The 20,500-nt window shown below is 41.1% G+C and overlaps 1 protein-coding gene across 1 annotated transcript in view; it reads left to right on the top strand.

Annotated features, from left to right (window-relative positions):
• Positions 1-20,500, top strand: part of LOC120503629 (copine-1-like) — a 50,847-nt gene that overhangs the window by 15,806 nt on the left and 14,541 nt on the right. Inside the window, 7 exon segments of the mRNA XM_039712313.1 lie at positions 11,057-11,185; positions 11,663-11,842; positions 12,592-12,666; positions 12,879-12,948; positions 13,593-13,678; positions 14,131-14,170; positions 16,823-16,877. Coding sequence (XP_039568247.1) covers positions 11,057-11,185; positions 11,663-11,842; positions 12,592-12,666; positions 12,879-12,948; positions 13,593-13,678; positions 14,131-14,170; positions 16,823-16,877 — 635 coding nt within the window.

Here is a 20,500-nt window from a genome sequence, read left to right as displayed (position 1 = left end):
TTCTATGTTGCAGGTCCAGTCTTACATGAATACATGAGAGTGTTTCTAATAGCACTTGGAGCTCTCTTCAAATACTGACTTGAGTGCTTTTGGGAGGTATGTGTGCAGAGTGGTGGTGGTATAGCTAATTTGTCTCTCAGTAACTGGTATGCAAGTGGCAGAATGTTTTCATCCTCACTTTAAGGGAACTTCAACTTTATCATCAGAGATGAGGTATTAGGGGGGAAGTTGAAAGGTTGGAGCCAAACCGTCATGCTTTAGCTCTAGTGAAAACAACCAAGTGCTGTGCTGATCTAATGAAGAATGGACATGGGTTCAGAAACTTCAGCACTGAGTTTGTTTGAAAAGGAGCATAATAAATCAGTCACTAAATACTTACATTCTTAAAATTATCTGAAATGTAAGTTTAGCTGTTATGATAGAATGTATGAGATAGGTAATTGACCTAAATGAGTTGCTGGTAAACAGTTAAACTTAAGCTCTGTGGAGTCTTATAATTTCTTAGATTGTAAATCAGAATATTTTTGATGGTCAGTCTTTTTAAAGTTTTTTTTAAAGACAACTGTAGTTGTTATCACTTAAATCAGTGTGTACAGTTTAACTGTATGCATCTCTTTAAAAAGCCTTTCAGGTATATGTGGAAAATTACATGCACAGCACCATGACCTACTGCACAAATGTCCTGAATATTTGAAGGCCTTTTTTTTGTCATCTGGACACTTAGTCCTAACTTTGGGTAACTGACACTGCAGTTTGGTTAAGCCAATAACCCAAATGGTGCTTCTTTCTTGCAGTGCAAGCACTATATCATGCTACTTCTTTGAGTGAGTAGGCAGTATTTGGCTACTTTAATGTCTCCAGGAACAGAAGACTTTGTAGTCTTTTCCTTCAGTGTGATAGCTTGTGTTACTTTTTGTATCAAATTTGGTCTTTAGCTAGGTCTGTAAAAACAGTTACAAGCAGAAAAACCAGTAAGCTTTCTGAAACCTAAAATGCTTGGCTTTAAGCTAAATAATAAGTGAATGTACTATGAATCCTAGTGAATTTGCAGGTCATGTGTCTATATGAAATACTAACTATTTCAGTGCAGTGACTGGAATGAATATATAACCATAGGATCGCTTAATTTTGTTATTATGAAAGGTGAGGGAATCCCTGTAACTGTTCTGTGCCAGCCATGGTGTGGCGATGTAGTATAACCTTCTTCTCTGTCTTGTTTAGGTTTGAAGAAGTAATTTAGGTAGGAAGAACTTGCTTTTTGAATTTTTTTGGGCAGCACATAGATACTGTTTTAATATTTTTGTACTTTCCAAATCCCCCTGCTACTGCATTAGGTTCACATAAAAGCTCAGAATCTGTGATGGACAAATGACTGTGGTGCCAAATTCAGTCTGATATTTGTCCTGACTGCTGCCTGGTTGAGACAGGTAGTGTTCTGCAGTTTGTAACCCAAGTTTGCAGGTTCCACCTAATGATGGTAACTCTGAGTCTGCTCTAGAGTGAATATAATTTATTTCATTCTTTTGTAGCTGTTAAGTTAACTCTAGATTTTTCATCAGAGAGGTTCCTTGGAGAATTTGGTCTGCTTCAGTTCAGTCATGTTTCTTAGAAGTTTATTGAAACTATTCATTTCATTTTGAGAAAAGAAAGAAGGTCCCTGGTGGGAGTTGTAGAGGTTTTCAGGTACTTCGCTTGTAGAGATGTGTTTTCTCAAGAGTGTGGAACACCTTTGTAGCAAATTCAAACCTAACGACAATAGATTTCGTCAGGGTATGGATTAGAAACTATTACGGTGTGTATACTGTGCATCACAGGCATGGAAGAGCATTGAGGAAATAGGTGTCTGCCTGCATTTGTGTAGTCTCTTCTCCCTTAATGCAGGAAGATTGTGTGTCATCATTTGGCCCACTTGTCTCTGACACAAATGGAATGGCTTGAACCCAGTGTTGTAATGGGATTGTGCTTTTGTGAAGGCGCACTGGCAAGAGAAGCTGGATCTGGAACAGAACGAGAAGCTGGATCTGGAACAGAACAGAAAGGGAACATGAGGTCTGTTTGGTGTTTGTGGCCTTTAAATTGTTCTGTTGTTACTCTGGAGGGCAAGAGAAAAAACAACTTTTAAAATCCCTTGCCATATCCTTTCCTTTATCCCACTTCCTTAATGTCAGACTTTTGTGGTGATGGGATTTTTTAGGGTTTTTTTTTTTTTGTTTTGAAATGTCATTATCTTGCAACAGATTAGGATGGAAAAGTTAAGATGTTCATGCTGTAGGTGGTAATAATTAGTGACAAAAAAGTAGTATGAGTGTGAATCTCTCTCTTAAAAGGGAGCATACACTCAAAAGCAGAAAGAACTGAAAGAGTATTGGCAATTAAGCTGAATTTGCAGTTAATAAGTAAGAGAAATCAATTTCCTGGAAGTACTGCAGAATTAACTGTTAAGGTTTGGGATTTTTTTCCAGATCGTGTTTTATGAGCTAGATTCAGTATTAAAGTCCATAAAGAAGAAAGCCTGACTTACATAATGTGAAGGGGTAATGTTGTTCTTAAAGTGTAAGAAATTGAAAGGTCACTTCTGCTTTATGGCCTTACTAATTTTTTAAGCAAGAGTTGTCACTGTGCCACAATAACTGCAGGGTGACTGAGAATGGCATAAAGAATTCCTTGGTAGTATTTCAGTCTTTTCTGGTGATTATTCAACAAGTACAATGAAAAGGAGCAGGTATGACAAGTTTTCATTGATTAAATGACTGTTGGTACAATGTAGCAACCAAAAGTCTTCGTGTGAATTTGATACAATAGCAAAGATCAGTAAAATATATTACTGTCATATTTGTATTTAAAGTCTTACTTTGAACTCATGCTGTTCACACAGCATGAACTAGTCTAAACAGGTGGACCTACTGAGTTTCTGCCTTGAAGTCACCATGCCTAGTTTTGGAGGAATGAGTAAAATTATATCGATGTAGTATAACTGCAGGATAATAGTACTGTAGTTTAGATTTCCAGAGTTTGGAAAGGGTAGAGTTTGGGAAGGGTAGAGGTTGTGAAGGGGAAAGCAGAATGAATGCTGAGGAAACACTTCAAAAATCATGGGTGCATGTAAGTAAGAATTTGTGTGTGGAGGTACTTGCTGGTGAAACTGCAGTGTAGTTGAAGAACCAAAGAAGAGGAATATGGTGTAGTCTTTGATCTCAGCTTAAGGAGTTTGGATGGAAAAATGGAAGATTGAATGATAGACAGCTGGCTTTACCTGGGGAATGGGACAGAATGTTTAGGCTTGAAATAGAAATAGCTGGAGTTTAAGGGAAAGAAAAGACATTACTGGAGAAAGGCAAAGATGATTGGCAATGTAAAATACATGTTTGGGGTTGTTACAAAGGTCTGTGTGGTTGAGATGTTAAGTCTTTTTTTCAATTAAGTTGTTCTTCAGGTTTCAGTAAACACTTGAGAATCACAGTGAGGAGAAAGAAAAGGTGGGTGAATAAATATGAAAGGAATGGGAACAATATCTTACTTGGTGGGAGGAGTCTGTGAACACTTTTAGGATTGCAGTTACTATTGTAGCTTAAGTCCAGTGACTGACTCCAAAGCCCTAGCCTCTGTTAAGTTACTTTTTCAAGGAAATGGGTTTTGCTATTCTGCTGTTAAATACTATGAAGAACTTTGAAATGTTTCCTTTGCGTGAAGAATTCAGTTTAGTAATAGGTTTTGCTTAAGTCCAGGTGTTAATTTGAAACCTTTTGTATTTTAATATGTTCCAAATGAATATTTTAAATAGTTTCAGTTTTGGCCTATCAGTTGCTTATTTCTGAGAAAAGTGGAGAATATATCTGTAGTGAAGGCATGCATGATCGTTTCTTTGAGTTTATTGGTTGTGATTAAGGATTATATTGGCAGTGTACAAGTTAACAGTGAATGTTGTACAAGTGGAAAAGTGAATTTGTAGAAGGTACTTTTTTCCCCAGAGTTGGGACTTCTCTCTTAGGTGGGGGGAAGCTGCAGTAAAGAAGATGAACTTATTGAAGTTCTTATTTGCATTTTTCATTGGAAATTACCAAAATTACCATGCCATTTGTGATTGTTATTTTTGTTGTTATAAATGGGAACTTTGCCTCCTCAGTCAGTTTCTGGGAGGTTCTTGGAGGTTGGATTTTCAGAGCTTGTACCCATCAGCTGACTTTGGACACACCGCCCCCCCCAACCCCCCATTTTCATGGTGGAGCTTCAGTCTTCATGTGGAGACAGCCCAGTGGATAGAGCCAGGTTGTACCTTTCTGTGTGTTTAGCAGGCCCATAGGTCTGCAGTGGTCAAAGTGATGAGGCCTGCAGTCCAGTTCTGAGCTCAGGGGCTGGGCTGAGGGTCTTACCCTTGGTCATGGCTCAGAGTTTCAGCATCAGCACAGCCTCCACTTCACCCTGGAGGAACTGTGTCTGTCCTCCCTGGGAGCTCTCATCCCTGGAATTAAGGCTGGCTGATGAACCATGGGCATTCTTCACCAGGATTGAATCAAGTTGACAGCAGTTTGTTTAGAAGGTTGTTCTTCATAGTTTTCACAAATTTTTTATAACAGTTAGGAGATGCCTTTTGTTTCAGGTTACATGTCAAATTTGTAATAGCAGTTAATTAACCTCTTGTGTGTATGGTGACAGCTTGGAACACAGTGTGGAGAACAGTGATTTATTCCCTGCCTGTAACAATAGTGATCTTAACACACTTGCATCCCTGTTTCAAACTGCCATAAAAAAAAAAATATTGAAAAAATTGTAGCCATTTATATTTTCTGCAGAACATCTCGGGCTGTGGAATGAGGTTCTGTGGCCCATGGAAGAGCTGGAATGCTGGAAAAGGCCTGAATTGACTAATAATTTGTGGACTGTGGTCCTTCTCATTAGACTCCCTTACTCTCAGTTTAAAATAAAGATGCATTTTAGTGCATCTGGTGTTACAAACCTAGCTATAGGATTTCTTTTAGAGCCTTATGGTGTTCAGGAAAGAAGGATCAAATTATAACTTTTATTTTGACAACATTCAGTAAATGATCCTGACCTCAGCACTAGGATCAGCTTTGTTAAATCAAAAACCAAAATGTAACAGGCTGCCCCCTCAAAATTGAGCTAATAATAAGAGAAAGCATTGGTTTTGCTGGTCTGCATATTTTGGGATCACAGCAGAAAAAGAGAGAAGGAGCTTTGAAAAAAAGTTGGGTGATAACTGGAAGATGTGGGATTAAACTAAGCAAGAGACAAGGGGGAGAGGGTTTTTGGTAAGTGCAAGATTAATTAACGGAGATGCTTTGTTACATGTGTTGGGTTAATTTCTTGACTTGTTGGATAGCAAAAGGCCAAGATGATGAAAATTGCAGTAAGGACATCCTGCAGGCATGATTGCTGACAATTATGCTGGGTTTATAAGCAGAATGTAAGGCAGGAGTTATGACCAGTCTAATAGAGTAAATTCTTTGGAAATCAGCTGTCCTGGACCATATGCATTAAAGCCTCAAGTTTGAGTTAAACAAGGTGCTAAATCAATGTGTAAAATTTGGTGTACACGCAATAAAGCTGGTTGGGTATTTTGTACAGTATTATTAATTTATTAGTGTGTTTAAATACAAAATCCTGCAGATTTTCTTGGGCTGAATGCTTGCTTATATTTCATTTTATGCAGAGCAGCAAAACCAGGCTAACCCATGAGGCTTGTATTCAGTGATAGTGCTGTCGTTTTCTCTCAAGAAGATACCACCTCCTGGCACTGCTAAAAATACTGCTGATGGTGTTTGATGCCATGAAGTTATTAGATTTTTTCTTGTCCTCTGGGTGACTGCGGGTACTATGACCTCCCATGCTGGGGTGATGACAATGCCCCTCTCGCCCAGTGCTCACTGTCTTCACCTCATCCAGCCTGAAGAGGAGCCTCTGGCCTTAAGGCTTACTGAGGGATGGAAGTATATAAAACAAACTATGTAATTCAATAATTCTCACCTTAGAGTGTCCAGTACTTGATCCTTAGTTGACTAAATGGTGGCACTCCTATAGGAGGGATGAGTAAAGACGAGTTTATTTATGCTTTGGGTACCCATATGTGGCATTTTGGGGAAATGCAACACCCTGCAAAGCTCTGAACTGGGACAGTTGAAGCCTTCAATCACACTTGGTTTGGAGTTTTCTTCAACCATAAGTGTACAGTGCTTTCTTCTCTTACAATTGACTTGCTTTAAGCTTTGGTTAAGCTCAATCAATAGAGGAATAATAAATTTAATATTATAGACTTGTAAATGTGTTGATTTTCTTTATGTTGGAAGTGTTCTTTTCTGTGTGGAAGGAGGTTGCATTTTCTGCAGAAATATGAAAAAAATTGGAAGTTCTGAAATGCCTATATGAAACTCCAGAAAGTAGCAGGTAGTTGCTTATTCTTCTGAGTGTGTAGCATAGATGTCCTATGAAAGCAGCTTTTTATTTTTCATCTTGGTTTGATTAGGACTAACTTCATTACTACTGGACTTCATTTCAGTGTAGAAAAGCTCTATTGATAAGTTGAGATTTATCTTTTTGTATGTATTGTACAGCTTTTGGAGCTTATGATCATCATACCAGCATTTACAGGTAAAAGCTGGTATGCATAGTAAAAATTACTTTTTTTGACTTTTTAAACTGGACCTCAGTTTGGCTCTCTGAGCACTTCTTAAAGTGTACCTAGTATGGAGCCATTCTGTGTTTTACTTAAACAAGTGGGAATGACATCTGGTTGGCAGTGGAAGACTTCTCTGGAGTATGTGCTTGGGAATCTTGCAGATTTCTATGGATAGTATTTTGCTGTAGTGTTGGTAGGGATAACATGGGTGATATATATATATATATTTTTTTTGTTCAAAATGTGGTGTTGTATCATGTGCGATTGTAAATAGGAGCAAAATATAGAGGTACCTGATGGATCTGAAGCTGTATGTTGGAAACTCTTCCCTTGAGGGAATGTACAGAATTTGGCTCAAGATGAAACTTCACAGGTGATGCTTCTCACCAGTAAAATCCCCAGGTTGTGGGAGCAGTGGGTCAGATGTTTGTGGCTATTGTCTTTATAAGCATTGATCGTGGGGGTGTAGCACAACCTCAGCTGTATTTTACAAGCTCTTTCAAGCAACAGCACTTACCTGGTGGCTTGCTTATGTTGTCTTTCCGTTTGAAACCACTGTGATGGGATGTACCCACTAGGTCTGTTTTCTGTATTTTAAAGAGAGGTTGAATTTGTTTCTGCTTTTGGAGTTCATTTTCACTTGGTAATCTGAATTTCTGTGGCTAGATTAGCTTTGAAACTTCCAGACCGTGCTGTACTTTAATGTACTAATGGCAGTTGGAGGTTGTTAAACTGTTACTATTGCAAGCTGATCAGGTCAATGTATAATAAAGTCTTTATAAATTAAATATGATAACTCTGTGGAAAGTAGTTTACTTTAGCTGCTAGTTCGGCTTTATTTATATTTATTGTCTTTTGTAAACCAGAAGGTTCAAGTAGTAGACATCAACATTAATTATCAAGGGTGGTTGTGAGGGGAAAAATAGGAAAACAGTTCATTTTAGAATTTCTGAAGCTGTTGGAAAAATTTGTATTGCAACAAATATAAATAATATTCTGTCATTATAAATACTGTTGCAAGTCTAAAAACTAAGTTTATTTTGTGTGTATGAATGGATACAAATAAGTATACTCTGTGAAAACTCAGTGAAACAACATGAAATGTGGTTTTGAAATGTTGATTCCAGTCTGCAAGCTGAATACAGTTAGTGTTCTTGAATGCATGCTGAAGAAAAAAAGGAGGACTGTTAATAAAAATAATAAAACCCCAAGTTCTTTCAGTGTAATTGCAGCAAACTGTATACTTAGCTTGAGATCAGAGCCTCTGTACACTGTTTGAGCTTAGTAACCACTGGAAGATTGCTCTCTGATCATGTGTCTGTTGCACAGCACTGGTAAGTGGTGAAGTGTTACTGCTCCGACAGTGTCAGCGCTGAGTGATGCCGTAGTGCCTGTCCCTTGCAGTGAGCTGGCATGTGCCGTCTGGGCAGCTTGGAGTGATGAAATGCCAAGATGATGTTGCAGCGTTGCGTGGAAGTGCAAATTGGAGAAAGTATCATAGGCTCCAGCTCATAGAGGAACAGCGTGGGGGATTGTGTTAGGTGTGGTGTGGTTCTAAGTCCAAGCACTAATTGCTGGCATTTTGAAAACTTTTGGAATTGTCACATCTCTTGTAGGAAAATAACTGGGACTCTATGGAAAGAAGTGGAAATGAAAGTCAGCTGATACATTTCACATAAACTATTCACTTCTTTATAGAAAGAAAGATGCAATCACTATAGTTTTCTGTGAGAAATGAAAGTAAATTATAGAAATCTTACTTTGTGGAGGAAAAGAAAAATGAGCCAATATATCATAATGAAATCTTGTTAAAAAAATCAAGTTGGAGGCAGTTTTTCTAATTGGTGAGGAACTTCACTATTGTTTCTTCCCACTCAGGTTTTTTTTTTTTTTGGTTTTTTTTTTTTGTTTTGTTTGTTTTTTGTTTTAAATATAAATGTGTCTGTTTGGGGATGAAAATATGTTCAACTTATAATCTTTATAAGCTTTTCAAATGCAGGCAGATTTCCAGAGATTTCTGCTCCTCAGTTAACTGCATGAGCAGGGTGACTGAGCAAAGTTGCTTGCCTGCACACTAAGCAGGTCTTCAGGCTTGTCTGAAATGGATGATGTATTTTAGCAGACCAACTCGTTGCTCTTGCTGCTGGATATCTGTGACCAGGATTTTTTTCTGCTGCTTTCAGGGAATGGACTGGTACTGGAGAACACCATCCAGTATGTTTGGGTAGCCATGAGTTGGAAAGGTTATGTGGGCTCTTTGAGGACATCCATAGGCAGTAATCTAGAAATAATTGCTGGCTGAGGTTCAAACTGGTGTTTTCAGGTTAATTTAAAAAAAAAATCTGAATCTGTTAAGGAGCTCTCCCTCTTTTCATAAGGATTCAGTTTGTAGTTGTTAAACCTGCTTTCTTGTTAGTTGGCGAGGAAGGGTGTAGGGCCAGTTAGGACAGTTCCTGCTCAGCTATTCCAAACAGCTGGCCTGCTGGAGCTCTGTTGTGTCTTGGTGATTATGTGCATCAATGAGTGATCTCCTGATGAAGCAAGAGGATATAGTGGGAAACGATCCCTTGTAGTTTGCAAGTGTCCCCAGTGGTTCAGCAGAACATCTGGGCTGTATTTCAAGGGAAATCCTATGCCATTATTAAATTTAAAGCAATCAGATGAGACAGCCTTCTGGATATTAGGGTACTGGAAACCAAATCTTTGAAGCAGTGGAATATTGTCATAATTTCATTGCTGCTGATCTGGAGAGGAGATTCAGGTAGCAGATAAGATGTGATTGGGTTTGAGGACTTGTGTCCCTTCACCTCCTGACTTCATTCTGTGATTTAACAGTTGCTATCTCAAACTCTTCCTTTTTGGTGTCTTTGTAACATGTAATAAATATATATGTGCTTGTTCTGTATGCAGCTTAAGATCTGCAGTAGTGGTTTCCTCCCAGAAAGGAGCCACTGCTGTCTGGGGATGCTAAAGCTTATGGGGAGCTGTTTCTTTGAGGTTAACTTAACTCCTGATGCTTCAAGCTTTAGTGGGGAGGAAAGGTGCATCCTGTTAGTACAGAACTCTCTGTTGCAGTAGAGAAAAACAGAGGCAAAATGTTGGCAAAGGAGCTCAGATTGGATGTCCTAATCTTGTTGTCAAGTAGTGAGTGTCAAACAAAGTTTTGCTGTTGTCTGTTTGCACCTGTGTGAGTCTGTGTGAGATGAAAGCTGGTCTTGTAGAATGATATGGGTCAGTAAAGAAAAAACTTGATACCTGTGACTTGCAATTTTACAAGAAATGTATTTATTAAAGTCAGTGATTTCTTTGTGAATCTTACTTGGCGTTGAAGGCAACTGAGTAGAAAATGGATGGCTTTTGTCAGTAGTTTTAACAACTGACCACCAGACTACTTCAAACAAGTAAAAGTATGCCGGTGTTAAAGCAAGTGATGGTGGTGACCTTAGTTGAAAGCTGCACTATGACTGTCTTTGCCTAAGGCTTTGCTGGTTTTGTCCTACCACGATCACTGGAGCACCTGAGTGCCATGCGCTGGCATATTAAGTGACTTTGTTAACGTTTGTCCAGAGTAGATTGCTGACTGGGATATCCAAGGGATTAAATGTTGTACAATAAAAGCTCATCTCTTTGAGTTAAATATATTCACCTTGCAAGTATGAGGAAGGCATGGGGTACTTGGGTACTAAAAAGCCAAAGCAAGTATTTCCTTATTTTCCAGACTCAGAAGAAGAAGCTTCTCTATGAAATAATCCCATTTAAAGCTCTAGTCCTCAAACTGTCCAGTCTCTGCAATATTTTGGTGCTCGAAGTCTTATCTTCTAATTCAGTTTTGAGAATTATAGTTGTTCCTCAAACAGAAGCGTCTGCACTTTAATGTCTAATAAAATTTAGTTATCCCCTGTTTGCGGGATGATGTTACAGTGTCTTGGAAGCCAGCACGGCAAAGCACGGCGGCCGTGTGGCTTCCGTGGGTGAGCAGGCAGTGCTTTGGCAGTGCTTTCGCCGCGGGGGGCGACTCTTCGGCGCGGGGCGGTGGCTGCGGCGCTGGCGGGACGGAGGTCCCGGTCCCTGTGCAGGGCTGTGAGCGGCGATCCCGGGGAGAGGACAACAGGCCCAGCCCTTTGTAGAAACCTAAGGCAGCATCAGCACGGAGGGAAAGGGAAGGGTTACTGCGGGGGGAGCGGGAGCAGCGGGGAGAGCCCGGTAGAAATAGGTGAATTCAAGAGCCGAGAGGCGAGGCGGGCCGCAGCTGATGCCCGGCTGCGCGGAGGTACCGCGCTCCTCCGCGCCCGCCTGGCCCGGGGGGGGAGGGGCCCGGAGCGCCGGTAGCCGCGGCCCCGCCCCGCCCGCGCGTGCCTCCGCTCCGCCGCACCGGGGGCGCGCGGGGTCCGGGCCGGGCCGTCTGACGCTGTGCTCTGCCCGCAGATGGCCGCGTGCGTGTCCCCGGTGGAGCTGTCCGTGGCCTGCCGGAGCCTTCTCGACGGGGACCTGAGCTCCAGGTCGGACCCCCTCTGCGTCCTGCTGCAGGACGCGGGCGATGGCCGGTAGGCTGAGGTAAGAGCGGCCCGTGGCCGCGCGCTGCCCCTGGGTGTAAACACGCCGAGTCTCCCCTTTTCCATCCCCTACGTTTTCCTGGCAGGTGTATGACATACTTAATTCAGATTTACGATTGGTGAGTAGTCCCATTGCCCACACTCGAACATTTAGTGTTTTCTTGAATTGCTAACCTGTTTGCTCAGAGTTGTCTGTAAGGATAGATATGACTTGCCCTAGAGCACACACTCCAGAATACATTGTTTCAGCAGTCTTTTCCCCTTAGTTTTCAGAATTTTCCCATACAATAGTGTTTTTCAATGCCATTTCCTTTCTTGGTGAGCCATTGGTCAGCCCAGTTTGTCACTGAGCATGAGGCATGGTCTGGGGTGTGTAATCTTGCTGGTGCATGTGTCCACCTGGTGCAGGTAAAAAGCTGTGTGGGAGAATATGGGCTTCTTACTCATTGTCAGCAGCTTTGCTCCTGTGTTTGTGCAGCTAGAACACACAGAAAAGGTCAAGAACTGCCAAGACCCTGAATTCTGCAACAAACTGGTTGTGGACTACTACTTTGAGAAAGTGCAGAAGCTGAAATTCGGCGTGTATGATATTGATAACAAATCCTTTGATTTAAATGATGACGATTACCTGGGAAGAATTGAGTGCATACTGGGACAGGTATGTGTAGATGTGTTAAGTGATGTACAAAACAGCAGCGAGAGTTGGCTTTATTATGAAAAATGAAGTGAAAATCTGCGTTGTCAAAGGCTTCAACATATTCAAATTTGAAAACACTGTTAAACATGTTCATTTGTGTTACCATTGAATGTGGCTAAAAAAAATCATGTCGACCACAAAACAAAAGTTAGAAATACATGTATTTTGTAATTAATTGCTTAACTTAGGAGGCACTTAGCACTAAAGGCACTCCGGGAGTAAGGAATCATGGTGCTTGGAAGGGTCTCATGGAATTTCCTTTGCACAATGTGACCATCAGGTGGTAAATCGGGGGGAAATAAGGCTTCTTGAGATTCTATGTTTATTTTCTGAGAGGGGGTTTATATAGCTATGTAGGAGAAAAAAGGTGGGATTCATATTATTAAAGAAAGTCTCAATAAATTAACTAGTATTTTAAGTTTTAGTAGCTTTTTGGCTGCTTGTGATGACAGTGCCTCTTGTGTCTAAGAGGTAGCAAAAATAGGAAGCTAAAGTTAAGTTTGGACACATATTTGTGGGCACTGTTTCCTGGATAGTGAGAGAAGATGATTTTCAGACTGTTCAAGAGCACAAACTGATGCCTGTCGCTGTTGGAAACACATTTAAATATTTTTAGAACTTTTATGAGAGTTTGAAAACTTTGCACCTGAAGAGTAATTCTTTCCTCTTTGTCTAACATGACATTTTTATTATCTGTCTTCTAACCTTAGGTTGTGTCCAGCTCTTTGTTCACCTGACTGCTGGAATTGAAGCAGGAAAAGCCAGCAGGTAAGGGCACTATTACGGTAGATAAGGTTTTTGTTTAGAAAAACACTCTCAATATGTTGTCTGGGATAAAGTGTCTTTTCTGGTTTCTTGTCAGTGTATCTTCAAATGCTACATCTATCACAGGAGAGCGATATTTAAAAGAAATTACAGTTTCTTTAGTGGACAAAATATAAGCAAAACTTTGTGATTTATTGTTTACATCCCCCCCCCCTAAATTTCCATGGCAGAGATTTCAGCAGAGGAGATTAAGAATACCAGGGTTGTGTACCTGGAAATTGAAGCCCAAAACTTGGACAAAAAGATATTGATTTTTAAAAAAAATTATCTTGCATGCTTCTCTAGTAATTACATTTTGTGCCTTTTGGCTGGGAATCTCTGTGTTTGCAGACATGAAGCTAAGTCAGTAATATTTGTGAGCAAAGGCTTGCTCTGTTTTGTGTTATTTACAGTGGAGTAAGTTGGAGATCCAATTGCATGTTGAAGTCCACAATGTCAAACTAGAAACTCAACTGCCAGGTTTAGGTTTTAAGTTATTATCTTGGCTTTGGAATATTCTGTATATGAATACAAATCACTTATATAATTGTCTCAAGTGAACTGATATTTCTGTATTTTTGTTAAAGAAGAAAAGGTGGAAATTTAGGTGTTCTGCTCAATGTTATTTTAAGCCAAAGACCAATACAGTGATTTAGTCACCTAACTCTCAGTTAGCAAAATGATGTGATTTTTAGGGACAGAAGTGGTTTGAGGGGGAGATCTTGGAATTTGAGCTGATAAATGCTGATGACTTACAGAGTGCAGCAGTTTTTAAAAAGGGAAAGAAAATTAATGCACAGTTTGTTTGACTTGGTTCTTTTTTGAAGTATTGCCTACTATTTAGTTAATTCTTTACTCAATTTGGTAAAATATAGAGGAGGCTGATTACTTCTGGGTTTTTGTATGCAGGATTTCTTAGGTAAATTGGATCCATTTCTGGAGTTTGACAAGCAGAGCAATGCTGGAGCATGGCAGCTTGTGTACAGAGCAGAGGTAGAATTTCCACACAATTGTCTTCCTTGAGTTGATCAGACAGCTTATTCTTACACAAAGTGAGAGTCCCACTCCTCGTCATACTTTGCACCAGTTTTGCAGAGAAAGCATCCTATAATAAGGTATTCTGCTCACTGTGGCTGCAGCAAATTTTTTATTTGCTGCCTAGTGACTGGATGGAGCTATCTGAGTAAGGAGTCTGACCACAGACAGCGAGTGAGAAGTGGGTCTCTCCTTTCCTTCTCAATGGTGTTGAGCTTGGCTCTAAAATTTAACTTCACTGAGAGCATCAGCTTTTATTTCTTGCAGAGCTGTTGCTTGGCCATTGATACGTGCCAGGATTGAACTGGTTGAGGCTGTTCTTAACTTGCCACGAAGAGCCCTCATGTCATCATTCCTTCTGAGTTGCATGCTGTATTCCTCATGTGACATTATGCTGTCATATTTTTAAGGTCATCAAGAACAACTTAAATCCATGCTGGTGGAAGTTCAGTTGTTCCCTTGCAAACTTTCTGTGGTGGAGATTTTAATAAACCTATCAAGGTACAGCCTTTAGAAATTCTGTTTGTTGCTCCAAGTCATCAATTTTCTGTTGATACTAACTATGAGTTATCAGGTTGTCTAGTCATATTTAAGTTATTAGATTGCCTTTCTAGAATTGTAGTGTGGCAGATAAATGATTATATGTCTGTTTTAAAATATTATGAGTTGTCAAATTGAGAAGTCAGGAAATGCAGAAGTGACACAATTTTCAATGATTAGTCATAAGAAGAATTGTAACTGGTTTTTTTCAGTATTCCTTCCAGGGTTTCAAGTTGAGCTTTGGTGGTGGTGTCTTGTTTGGTTGGGTGGTTGGTTATTTTGGCAGGGGCGCTGCTGGCTCCCGGCGGGGCGGGGCCATGATTCCCCCGTGGCTGCAGGGGGCGCTGTGGCGCAGCTCAGCCGCCCCTCTGCGCACGGCAATGGCGGCGCGCTGGGGCAGCGATGGAGAAGGGGCTTCCTTGGCAAACTCATGGGAAGCAGCCAGTCCCAGCGGGTGTCTACCACTCTGGGTGGCAAGCTAGAATGTAGCAGGAACCTCAGAACAGCAGGCTGGAACAGCAGAGGTGATTAGACCCCGGGTGCTAAACAAAGTGTAGCAAAAACCCCTAAGCTCTGGGACAAGCTATGGGAGTCCTGCAGTGGCAGCTGGGCTCCCACAGGCAGCAGAAAGGTGCTCCCTCCAGAGGGGGAGAGGGGTCCTGGGTTTCCCCTGAGGCACCAAAGCACTTGACGAGGGTCTCTCCCAGTGAGGTTGTTTGTTGAAAAGGTCCCAATTCAAAGGCTGCTCTTAGGAGCAGAGGCTCACCCAGTATAAGGAGAAGCAGTTTCACCAAACTCCGCAGTGGTGAAACATTTGGGCAGAAGCAGTCTAGCACCAAACCACAACCATGACCTCTGATCCCAAGAGTGAGACTGCAAGAGAGGGCTGAGTCCAGGCCCTGGCCCCCAGCTAAGTCTTGGTATCTCTGCACTTCGCAAGAGAAAATCTCCCCTAGCTACCAAGCTCACTCCCCAGCTAAGAGACTACAGCCAACTGCAATTCCCTGAGAGAAAGAAAAAATCCAAACCTCCAACAGGTGCGCTGGGCTTGTTGATAGGTGGCAGTGTTCTGCGTGGTGTTTGTGAACTCTTATTCGTGAGAAATCAACAGTCTTAGGTCAGAAAGAAGTCATCTTCGTTCAAAAGTGTGCAGGAAGCATATAGAGGAGGTGACTTGAGAAGTGCATATAGTAATTTGTTAGAACTGACATGACATGGTTTACACATCCTGTTTTGTAAGGCTATGTTTGCTATAGCCCAAAAATATTTGTGTTGTTATTTTGTTTTGTTTGTTTTTTAGAAGCTTTTTATGCTTTGGAATCCACTTCAGAATCATCTGCTTCTTCAAAAGGATAGCTTTTTCTGTTAGTTCATTTAAACCAAAATTCTTGATGCATGGGCAAATAATCTGTGAAATTTCCCAATGCAGCTGTGAAAAAGGATTAAACTGTTCATATCCTTAACATGCTGGGGAAGTTAATCAGGGAAGTCTAGACTGACAGTCAGGAGTTTCACTGACAACACTGAAATATGCAATATTGCACGACTGTTTTATTTTTCATTTGGAATTTGTTCCTCGAAATCTCTTGTTTGAGGCTTCCAAAAATTTACCTAGTGGTGAAACCTTTTAGCATTTTGGTGTACAAATGCCCATATTTGGTGTATCCCCTAAACAACAACTTTGCCAGCTGTGTATGAGGATTACATGCTGAACATGTGCATGAACATAAATCTTTTGATCAAATGCTACCTAGTATGGCAATTCTTTCTTCATTGTGATTGAGTGATGTTCTCCTTGTTCTGTGTTAAGAACAGCTCATATTTGTGACACAGCCTAATCTTTGTGACAGTTTTGTGAAAAATAAGTGAAAGCAGCGGCTCAACCCCATAGTTGCTTAAATGGAAATAACAAATGTGGCAAATAGAAGTAGCAAAATAGAAATTTGTGTTGGTATTCATGGGTTTCATGGCATATGCACAAAGGCAAGATAATTTTCTGTGGATTTTGAAAGTTCCTCCTGTGTTGTGGTGTGTTTTTTTGTTTTATTAGTAGGTTTATTGTTTGATTTGTAATTTGGTAGTTTCCTTATGCTGTTTTCCTTTTTGTTCTTGCCTTTTCCCAGAACTTTTGTCACTTTTCCTGTTATTAGATGCTAGTTTCTATTTCTCCAAACTCTATTAGTTTACTGAAAATGTTCTCCTGCCTTGAAAATTTGTATTGGTTTATACATTGTATTCCCTGCCTGGTTTTTACTCCCAATTCTCCTGATTTGTTAAAGACTGTACCCTCCCCTGAGACCTGCCCCCACATATAAGTCACTGTCCGCTCTCAGTTTAGGGTCCCGGGACACAGAAGAGGGAAGTGTTTCTGTCAAATAAAGTTACCCCAGGACGGTGTGCTGCTCTGTGTTTTACGCTGCGCTGTCAGTTCTTAACTTGCCACGAAGAGCCCTCATGTCATCATTCCTTCTGAGTTGCATGCTGTATTCCTCATGTGACATTATGCTGTCATATTTTTAAGGTCATCAAGAACAACTTAAATCCATGCTGGTGGAAGTTCAGTTGTTCCCTTGCAAACTTTCTGTGGTGGAGATTTTAATAAACCTATCAAGGTACAGCCTTTAGAAATTCTGTTTGTTGCTCCAAGTCATCAATTTTCTGTTGATACTAACTATGAGTTATCAGGTTGTCTAGTCATATTTAAGTTATTAGATTGCCTTTCTAGAATTGTAGTGTGGCAGATAAATGATTATATGTCTGTTTTAAAATATTATGAGTTGTCAAATTGAGAAGTCAGGAAATGCAGAAGTGACACAATTTTCAATGATTAGTCATAAGAAGAATTGTAACTGGTTTTTTTCAGTATTCCTTCCAGGGTTTCAAGTTGAGCTTTGGTGGTGGTGTCTTGTTTGGTTGGGTGGTTGGTTATTTTGTTTTTTTTTTTTCATTGTGGCTTTCTAGCACTGTTTCTAAGTTAACTGAGAAACTTGCAGATACTGGACAAACTTAAGTGCCTTGGGATACTAACACAGAGAGGACTTTGAGGTATCTGTCAGATTTATCCACTCAAGAGACTTGAAGGTTTTCCCAACTCTTTTTCTATCTGTTACAAGTAGAAATTTAGTTTGAGTCAGAATTGCATTCCCCTGTGGTCTTGCAAATGATAACTAATTCTCTGTGGCCCTGGCTTGTGGAGGTGTAGGAGAACAACTACATCTTTTAATGTTTCTACAAAAGAAAATCTGGTAGCAACTTAATATGTTAATTTTTCTTCTAAGCAATGCATTGATAATTTAAAGGCATTTAAATCCATAGATTGTTCTGTGTAAGTATAATTTCTGTCTACTTTTCTAACATCTAAATGCTTTACATTTGCAGAATTTTACTTCTTCGTCCTCTCTCTGAAGAAGTCTCATGCTGAAAGCTTGATATGGAAGATTTAGCAAAATACATGCATGCTAATGTTGTTCTTTGTGCAGTGTGGTAGTTCCTAATTATTACTGAGATTATTAACCTGGAAATAGATGTTCAGGTGTTGTCTTGGTTTAAAAGACAGGTGTCTGCCAAGGAAGGTGGGAACCTCCCTTGGGAAGGAGAATATGACCCCCTTCCCTCCGAATTATTAGCACTTTGAAATTGCAGGGCTTTCAGGCAAAGACATGAGAAAAGGAGCAGCAGTTCCTTACTAGCATGTGTGTGTAAGAAGGCAAACAAGCAGCAGCCCGGCAGCACCGAGGGCAGACGCAGAGCCCAGGGCGGCCTTCTCCCGGCCCAGCCCCTTCCCTGCGCTGCAGTTCCGCGCGCAGCCAGCAGGGGCGCTGCTGGCTCCCGGCCGGGCGGGGCGGGGCCATGATTCCCCCGTGGCTGCAGGGGGCGCTGTGGCGCAGCTCGGCCGCCCCTCTGCGCACGGCAATGGCGGCGCGCTGGGGCAGCGATGGAGAAGGGGCTTCCTTGGCAAACTCATGGGAAGCAGCCAGTCCCAGCGGGTGTCTACCACTCTGGGTGGCAAGCTAGAATGTAGCAGGAACCTCAGAACAGCAGGCTGGAACAGCAGAGGTGATTAGACCCCGGGTGCTAAACAAAGTGTAGCAAAAACCCCTAAGCTCTGGGACAAGCTATGGGAGTCCTGCAGTGGCAGCTGGGCTCCCACAGGCAGCAGAAAGGTGCTCCCTCCAGAGGGGGAGAGGGGTCCTGGGTTTCCCCTGAGGCACCAAAGCACTTGACGAGGGTCTCTCCCAGTGAGGTTGTTTGTTGAAAAGGTCCCAATTCAAAGGCTGCTCTTAGGAGCAGAGGCTCACCCAGTATAAGGAGAAGCAGTTTCACCAAACTCCGCAGTGGTGAAACATTTGGGCAGAAGCAGTCTAGCACCAAACCACAACCATGACCTCTGATCCCAAGAGTGAGACTGCAAGAGAGGGCTGAGTCCAGGCCCTGGCCCCCAGCTAAGTCTTGGTATCTCTGCACTTCGCAAGAGAAAATCTCCCCTAGCTACCAAGCTCACTCCCCAGCTAAGAGACTACAGCCAACTGCAATTCCCTGAGAGAAAGAAAAAATCCAAACCTCCAACAGGTGCGCTGGGCTTGTTGATAGGTGGCAGTGTTCTGCGTGGTGTTTGTGAACTCTTATTCGTGAGAAATCAACAGTCTTAGGTCAGAAAGAAGTCATCTTCGTTCAAAAGTGTGCAGGAAGCATATAGAGGAGGTGACTTGAGAAGTGCATATAGTAATTTGTTAGAACTGACATGACATGGTTTACACATCCTGTTTTGTAAGGCTATGTTTGCTATAGCCCAAAAATATTTGTGTTGTTATTTTGTTTTGTTTGTTTTTTAGAAGCTTTTTATGCTTTGGAATCCACTTCAGAATCATCTGCTTCTTCAAAAGGATAGCTTTTTCTGTTAGTTCATTTAAACCAAAATTCTTGATGCATGGGCAAATAATCTGTGAAATTTCCCAATGCAGCTGTGAAAAAGGATTAAACTGTTCATATCCTTAACATGCTGGGGAAGTTAATCAGGGAAGTCTAGACTGACAGTCAGGAGTTTCACTGACAACACTGAAATATGCAATATTGCACGACTGTTTTATTTTTCATTTGGAATTTGTTCCTCGAAATCTCTTGTTTGAGGCTTCCAAAAATTTACCTAGTGGTGAAACCTTTTAGCATTTTGGTGTACAAATGCCCATATTTGGTGTATCCCCTAAACAACAACTTTGCCAGCTGTGTATGAGGATTACATGCTGAACATGTGCATGAACATAAATCTTTTGATCAAATGCTACCTAGTATGGCAATTCTTTCTTCATTGTGATTGAGTGATGTTCTCCTTGTTCTGTGTTAAGAACAGCTCATATTTGTGACACAGCCTAATCTTTGTGACAGTTTTGTGAAAAATAAGTGAAAGCAGCGGCTCAACCCCATAGTTGCTTAAATGGAAATAACAAATGTGGCAAATAGAAGTAGCAAAATAGAAATTTGTGTTGGTATTCATGGGTTTCATGGCATATGCACAAAGGCAAGATAATTTTCTGTGGATTTTGAAAGTTCCTCCTGTGTTGTGGTGTGTTTTTTTGTTTTATTAGTAGGTTTATTGTTTGATTTGTAATTTGGTAGTTTCCTTATGCTGTTTTCCTTTTTGTTCTTGCCTTTTCCCAGAACTTTTGTCACTTTTCCTGTTATTAGATGCTAGTTTCTATTTCTCCAAACTCTATTAGTTTACTGAAAATGTTCTCCTGCCTTGAAAATTTGTATTGGTTTATACATTGTATTCCCTGCCTGGTTTTTACTCCCAATTCTCCTGATTTGTTAAAGACTGTACCCTCCCCTGAGACCTGCCCCCACATATAAGTCACTGTCCGCTCTCAGTTTAGGGTCCCGGGACACAGAAGAGGGAAGTGTTTCTGTCAAATAAAGTTACCCCAGGACGGTGTGCTGCTCTGTGTTTTACGCTGCGCTGTCACTGGTAGCTGGGATTCAATGGGGCTCGAGGGGGGATCTGCTGCCTGCCTCTTGTCATCAGCTAGGCGGGAGGAGCAGCACTCCTGTAGATGAAAGGGGCCTTTTCCTTGCTGACTTTATTCCATGGCTTGTAATGAGTATTGGAGAGTTCATTTGCGAAGAAATAATAAATAACTTAGTACTGTGTCCTGCAGTATTGGAGGGTTTTGTTTGCAGCAACAACACTTTGGGCTGCCTGATCTTGGCCAGTCTTAGAAAAAAACCCTTGTAAAAAGAGGTTTG

Source organism: Passer montanus, unplaced genomic scaffold, assembly GCF_014805655.1.
Source record: "Passer montanus isolate IOZ18808 unplaced genomic scaffold, ASM1480565v1 scaffold263, whole genome shotgun sequence".
In the NCBI taxonomy this organism is placed as follows: Eukaryota; Metazoa; Chordata; class Aves; order Passeriformes; family Passeridae; genus Passer; species Passer montanus.
Note: the sequence above shows the minus strand (reverse complement) of the source record. Positions and strands in the feature narration are given on the sequence as shown.